The sequence below is a fragment of the Lupinus angustifolius genome, chromosome LG11 (genome assembly GCF_001865875.1).
Source record: "Lupinus angustifolius cultivar Tanjil chromosome LG11, LupAngTanjil_v1.0, whole genome shotgun sequence".
In the NCBI taxonomy this organism is placed as follows: domain Eukaryota; kingdom Viridiplantae; phylum Streptophyta; class Magnoliopsida; order Fabales; family Fabaceae; genus Lupinus; species Lupinus angustifolius.
In genome coordinates, this window is record NC_032019.1 from 13,794,605 (window position 1) to 13,802,634 (window position 8,030).

The window sequence follows — 8,030 nt, forward strand, 5'->3', positions numbered from 1 at the left end:
CTGACAAGCCCCTTGTATTTCTCCTTGCTTAGTCCAAAGACAACTTCTTCCTCCTTATGTTGGTCATGATCATGTGTTGAGGTGATTGAGTTGATTTGTTGGTTCTTGGTAAACTGAAAGTTGGGTGGAAAGCCATGAATCTTGTAGCAGGTTTCAATGGTATGTCATTGTTTCTTGTAGTGAGTACAAAACTTGCTTGAGCTTAGAGGCTTATTCCATGTCCCCTTGTTGAATCCTTTATTGTTTTGTGTTGTATCTTTTGTATATGCTCCTTCATTTTTCCAGTTTGTGCCAATATGCATTGTTTTTGCTTCTGAATCATGTCCATACATATGAGTTTCTTGCTGAATGACTAGTGAAAGAACATTTTTCATGTTGGGAAGAGGTTCCATTAATATGATCTAAGATCTTACACTTGAATATGAGTCATTGAGCCCCTTCAAGAACCAGATAACCGTGTCCTCTGTTCTGAACTTCTCACTGTTGTAGTTGCACTTAGCAAGAGGTCTGAATATTTCCAACTCATCCCAGAGGCTTTTCATCTCAGTGTGATAATTGCTTACACTAAGATCTCATTGCCTATAGTTAGCAATAACTTCTTGTATATCTGCAATTCTGAAGAGATTCCCTTGAGAGAATCTATCTCTGAGTTCCTCCCAGATTTCATAAGCATTGTCAATCCATAGGATGCTTTTTGAGATGGATGGTGAGACTGACCTTATGATCCAATGATGTTACCATGTTATTTGCTCTTTCCCATGCCTTGAAAATTTGGTCTTCCTTTGTTGGCATTTGGATGTTGCCATCCACAAACTCAAATTTCTGCTTAGAGATGAGGCTCATCCTCATTGATCTACTCCATTGGTGGTAATTGTTGCCATTTAGAGGAGGTGAAACAAGTGCTACTCCTGGATTATCCGAAGGATGCACATAATATGGATCTTGTGTGATATCCATGTGAGAATTTGAGACAATTGAAGAAGAATAATTCAGCTTGAATGTAGCAGAGCTCTTTATGAAAAGAGCTCTAATACCATAAAAGATGGAGAAGATTTATCTTCTTGAATGATAAGTGAAGTGAGTAACACTTCTTGATTATGAAAGAAAGAAATGAAGAATAAGAGAAGTAATCTTGTATTGAATCTTGTGAGAATTGAATTGTATTACAAAGCTGGAAAACTAGTCCTATTTATATATATGAAAGTCTAAAGCTAACTAACTAACTACTTATAAAACACATGTGCTAAAATACAAATGAAGAAAGGCTAAAGCAATTGCTTGGTGAACAAGTTATCTGGATTGCATTATGTTGTTTGGCCTGCTTTTGGTGTAGTTGGTCTGAACAGGTCTTGGTGTGATCTTGGTTTGGCTGAGTTGGCCTTGTGTCTTGGTCCGGTGAGGTTGTCCTACTTGATTGGTCAAAATGTAGAATAGTTGGCCTAGTGTCCAGGCCTGATCGAGATGGCCCTGACTTGTGTAGGATGGCACTGGTTCTAGTTTGAGTGGCTTAATATGGCTCTGTCTTCACTGAATTGGCCTGACTCTGGTGTGGCTTGCTTGATTAAGTTGATCTTGGCCTTGGTCTTGTTAGATTGATGCAAATCCTGTGCTGTGTTGATTTCATTTTGGTCTGCTTGTTGTGTTCAGATTGATGACCCTGTTGTATTGGATAGTTTGCTGAATTGGCTTGTATTGTAGCTTGATTGTCTAATAATATTATACATATATATAATACATCTACATATAAATTCTGCAGAGATGGCAGTAATAGTTATTATGAACTTATGATGTAGACCGGATCTTGGTACTTGGCATATTGTTCTTCAATTCTTCCACTAATCCTATCCTCAACAGGCCATGGAGGAGCATAATTATTTCCAAATTATATATTTATATTACTATAATTTCAATCAAAAAATTAATTATGACAAATCTTTGCTATGTTGATAAACTAATCATAAGTCGTTTGACCCGATTGTTCATGCAGGTAAAAGAGTAAATAATTGGATTTAATTATGATATATATTTGCTATGTTGGTGGGTGGGTAGCTTTAATTTAAGGGCTGTGCGTGCAACTTGTAGTATCCATCACATGGACCAGGACCATAAAAGGCACTGAAAATAAAGAATATTTTCTTGAGGAGGAAGTGTGGTGTTAATGGAAATGTTGAAGAGTGCTATGATTATATTTGGTAAGGAATTTAAAATATAAAATGTGTATTATAAGTAATACACTTTAAAAATTCAAACATTGCACTTTTTAATATATATATTTTGTCATTAAATTCCATAACAAATATAGTTAACATCACCAAAACGAGTAATTTGAACAAAGTGTATACCAACTTCAATTTACTCCTACAACCTAATTAAATAATTTTCCAAGAAAAAAACATTAAAATAAATAAAAAGGTCAATGCTCATATACTTGATCTTCATGTTCATGTATCTTCCTATACTCAATAAATCACATAATTGGCCTAATCAAGTGCATCTAGAATTGCATTTGGTATTGAAGCCATTTTTCCTTGTCATTGTCAATGAACTTCGTACTTGCCATCATTTTAATTGTTTTCAAATCCAACTTCTTAGTCCAACTCACTCGCATGCTTGTGTTAGAACCTGGTCCAAAGTTGTCATACTCTGAAAATGTTATACGATCCCTGCAAAAATATATTTCATATTAAAATGTCAATCCCCTAACTATGACACTAAAAGAAATAAAAAAGATAAGAAAAGGACATAATTTGGTCTTTGTAATATATTTGAAGTAACTTGTCAGAAATTGTTTTACGCATTTTCTAGAACAGAACATGTCCCTATCTAATGATTCAAATTAAATATAGTAAAATTGTTTACTTAGGGTTAATACTGATTAATTTCATTAGCAATGTTAAAAAATCTGATTTTTTTTCAATGGAAACTAAGAATCGTATTTCCTAAATATTTAAATTTGAGTCTGAACTTCAATCTGCTCCAACATTTTCTCATTTGTCCATGAATGTAATCTCCACAACTGAAGAACAACCATGATTACAATCACGTTAACCATCATCTAAATTTGTCAACAATAGGTCACAACTATGATGAAAACAACAACTAATCACAACAATCAAATAAATATATATGAGTATAATAAATATACATTCTAAGTATAAGATGTTTCATAAATGAAGGGTGATATAAAGACAATATGAAAATTTCTTACAGAGTGCATATATTTTCCTCTAAATATATATATAGCATGAATTCATATGATTGAAGAGGTAGTGTTGTTCCCACCAACAACTATGTTGGTAGAGAAAATGGAAGAAAGAAAGAGGGATTCTTACTCATATCCAGCAAAACTCCATGGATCCCAACCTAGTGGTTGTACAATGTTAGACATATTGGTATTGTAGAAAATAACTCTAGAGTAATTTCTCCATGGCCTTCCCAAGTATGTTGTTCCATTTCCAAACACATGGCAATTGTTGAAAACAAACCCATCTGATTCTGTTGAATTTAGTCTCCCTTGGGCTGTTATAAAACCAGAAAAGCCTGGTTCTAAAGCACCAGCAATAACATTTATGGAACATCTCTACAAACATAAATATATAAATTAAGTAATTAAACTAGATCAAATATGATATACTATATGTCAAAGTTTTGAATGAATTAAACTCAACAAATGTATCTTTATAGAATAAAACATGTGGAGTGACAAAATGTGAAACATCTTATTTCTCCATTAGACAAACATTAATACACAGATATATTTTTCTGCAAAAGAATATATCCTTAGCGTATTGAAAATAATTACAAATATCTTAAAACATATATTTTTTTATCTAGAACATTTGGATGGTGATACTTTCCAATTTTAATTTGCAGAACCATAATATTATGATGCAAACAAATAGATACAGACTAATGAATTGGTTATTGATTTGTTCTTTTTTATTTGTAAAAAATATCTCAGCAACTTATGGTTAATGAACCAATTCTTTTTGGGTGTGTGACTACCTCTTACATGTCACTCCTAAGAATCGAACTTTACCATTTTGTTTAGTTTGAGAGTTTAGTGGAGTTTTACACCACTAGACTAACATCTTGTTGGTTTTGATGTGTACTTTATTATATCTCATGGTCCTCACCATGCCATGTATGGTTATTATTGCTCATAGACTTAATTAATTATGACCAAGAAAAAAATCAACAGCAATATTATTACCTCAAATAAAGATTGGCCTGCACCAAAGATAAAATCAATAGCACCTTGTATGGTACAAAGTTTATAGTAATGTCTTCCTTGGACATCCCACAAAGTGTCTTGCAAACCAAAGAATCCAACTCTATAAAAATAAGACTTGTCACCAATTATCATAGCAGCTACTGCGGGTACCTTTGGTTTATTATTTATTGGATTGTTATATGAATTCTGCAAAATGTAAAGAGACAAATTTTATATAAAGGGCAACAAAACTAAACAAATCTTAAGAAATAAGAACAAACTATACAGACATTTCTAGAAAGATATCATATACCCTACTATAATCATCATAATTGATTACAGAATTGGATGCAAGAATTTCTGTAGCCTGTGATCTTATTTGGTTACATTTATATTTATGGTGAAAATTTGTAGATTTCTTTGAAGCAATGTATGCATAACTTTAATGGAAACTTTTGATTTCTGTACGTTTTCATTAGTTGGTATTGATGAAATTAGATGTAATTTTTTTATATATTCATAGACACATCATATGAATAATATATATTGAGAAATGTATACAAAGTTAACTTTAAAGGAAATTTTAATTAATTGGTGTTAACGAAATTAGATATAATTTTTTATTCAACTAAAATTAATTTTCAAATTTTATAATTATGTTCACACATGTCAATTTTATAATTAGTATCCCCCAATTAACAGATGAAAAAGTGAAAATGTGGAAAGAAAATGTAAGAAAAAGTTTAGGGATAAAGAAAAGGAAAATAAAAGTCCCTTCACACATTTATCTAGAATATTAGTTACATGGCAATTCCTGTCAAGTACTTAAAATATACATCAAATTAAAACATTTTAAGCACCAAACATCACATAACCTATAATAATTCTGTAATTACTGATTTATAAATGGTAAGATATTTCTATTTGTTATAAATGGTAAGATATTTCTAAAACTTTAGAATATCAGTTTTAACATTTTTCATTAATTTTAGATGCAATTACTGATTTACAGTTTCCACTATATGGACATGGGTTAGTGACAGTTTTAGGTTTATGAAAACCACCCACTATCCCACCACATTATAATAATTGTGTCAAAGAATCCACCTTCACACCCACTATGCACTGTAGTTATGTCAAAAGTGCATTGCATGCTTTCTTTTGTTTTGTTTATTGAGTTAATATAAAATATTTAATTGCTGCTTTTGGAATTTAAATAATAATTGTAAATAGGCTAAAATATTAGAAAAAATGTATCAATTGATGCTCATGAGAGTTAATATTATATTTTCCCTATAACCCAGTAAGTTTTTTTAGGATTAATATCCTTAAATTAAATTTATGATTTTTTCTTCTAGCTATTCAATCAAATTAAAAAAATCTCAATTATTATTTCTTCAGAAAACAAGCTTCTAGAGAGCTGTTTTGAATTAAAAAAGATATAGAGACAAATAAAAGGATAAAATAATAAACAAGAAGTGGAAGTAAGAATAACCACACCTTAATAAATAAAAGCAACATGTACTATAAAAAAGCAGAAAAAACTTAAAATTAAATAGCAGATTCAGAATATTTTCTCACCCGGAAGCTCATGCATTTGACTACAACATTGTCAGCTATTGATGCAAACGTAGGGCTTTGAAAGGTTGAATCATGATCATCCCATTCAATAAATGTTTTCCTCTTTCCTGCTCCTTTTAGTATAATGTATGGCTTATCATAAGGAATAATCACTTTTTCTCTGGAAAAATTAAAACACCAAATGTCCGATTAAACTTAGTTTTCTCAACCCATATAGAATTCATGGATGGAAAATTTAATTTATTGCCAACCCAAATTATCTATAAAATTAATTGACTAGCTTCTACAATATATAAGAAAGCAATTCTACCACAATCAAATAAATTACTTCTTATTCAGAAAAACAATACTCTAATAATTGCTTTTTTGAATATATATTAAAAATCACCACTATAAATTGCAATCCTTGATCACATGTGATTGTAGTCTTATACTTTCAGCATTCTATGTCTTAGTTATGTTTTAAATCTAGATTTGCAATTGCAAAAAAGTGTGAAGGCTACTCAGAAATTCCATAACTATTGCATTTTGCAGCAAGGTTTACAGTTTTAGTAAACTCATCAATGTAATTGCAGACATAACCATAACAATAACAACTTAGTAACTAGGATATAAAGCAATGTAACGGTGATGAGTGACATTATAAGCAGAATTTAAAGCTACAGTTTCTTGTCTAATTCATGGGATAAGAATATTTACTATTACCTGTAGGTACCTGCTTTAACCCTAATGGAAATCCAATTCACATTGTTTGAAGGCACTGAATCAATAGCAGATTGTATGGTAGTGAAATTTCCATGCCCTAATGGGTCCACAAAGATTGTCTTATAAGGGAGCAATTTATTTCCAATTTTTCTGTAATATTGAGCATTACCATGCTCTACTCCTAAACCCACCAAGAGAATGAGACACCAATGAAGAAACATGATGATGGACCAAATTGAAAACAAGGATTGTTGATGAAGAAGTGGGAATAATAAGGTTTTGTTGATTGCTTCAGGGAGATGAAATAAATTAGAACTCAGAGGGAAAGAGACTGTGTGTAACTTTGATTGTGATAAAATGAGATTTGCAAAGATGAATCTGTATTTAAAGATAAGTTTTATGTGCTTTAATTTGGAGGGAAAGTTAGGATGGTCAAAGATATATTAAAAGGAAAATTTGTCTTACAAGAGAAGGTTCTTCAATCATGAGATTCTTTAAAATTTTACAAATTTTATTACCTACAAGAATTATTTGATGTACCATTTCATATAGATTGTAATATTTTTATCACCCATTTTGATTGGTTGATCGATTTAACTAATTAATCATTAAATTAAAAATTATATTTTTTGACTAACTAAATAATACAGATTAATTTCACTTCAAATTTTTTACCAATAAAATAATGTGGTACATAATTATGATAGAGAATTTTTTTGGTACTATTAATCATTATTTGGGTAAGGAACAAATCTTTTTTGTATGTGTGATTGTCCCTCTTGTCATTTCTAAGAATCAAACCCTTAACATTTTAATCATATATAAGGTTATAGATGAACAAGACAAGAATCAATATAATTTTATGCCTTTTATAAATAAAAAATCTAAACTAATGTTATGTAGCAGATGGAGGGGTCTATAATTAGGACTAGAGAGGAGAATGAGAACACGGAAAACTTAGATGGAGAGCATTTATGAGTATCGAATTATGCAAGGGGAGAAAAATATTAACTACAGTAAAAAAATCAATTTAAAGGTTTTTAATTTGGGCACTCAAAATTTATTTCTTCAGATAATATTTTCCTCATTTTTTATTCACCAAGTTGTCAATATGAAACAAATATTTCCTATTTTTTTTCAGATTTCAGACAAACACATTATTAAATTCTAGCAATTGCCTATTTGCTTCCTCCATGTGTTCACATTCTTAAATTCCGAAATCACAATCATAATTTTCTAAAGGAAGATTAAGGTCGGCAAAGGAGCAATTAAAAAGTGGAGTCCCAATAGAAGAGTCAACGTGATGTTAGGTAATATTCACATATTTGACTGCCAAATTTGAGAAAACAAAAAATTGCTTTCAATTTAGAATTAAAATTTGACTTCAAATTTCATCTCAAAATAAATAAATAAAAACTTGCATCTGGGGCCAAAAATAATATCTTAGCCTAATATAATCTCACCTTTATCGGTTAGTCAACTTTTATTTTCACTGCATTTATTGTGTTATTTCTGTGCAGCTTTTTTATTT

At 30.6% G+C, this 8,030-nt stretch overlaps 1 protein-coding gene across 1 annotated transcript; it reads right to left on the minus strand.

Annotated features, from left to right (window-relative positions):
- On the minus strand, window positions 2,426-6,829 carry LOC109360126 (probable pectinesterase 29). The gene is made up of 5 exons (XM_019604857.1): window positions 6,500-6,829; window positions 5,795-5,954; window positions 4,214-4,420; window positions 3,333-3,580; window positions 2,426-2,663 (listed from the first exon to the last, which is right to left on the minus strand). The coding sequence occupies exons 1-5, from the start codon at window positions 6,718-6,720 to the stop codon at window positions 2,495-2,497; spliced, it is 1,005 nt and encodes a 334-aa protein (XP_019460402.1). The 5' UTR covers window positions 6,721-6,829; the 3' UTR covers window positions 2,426-2,494.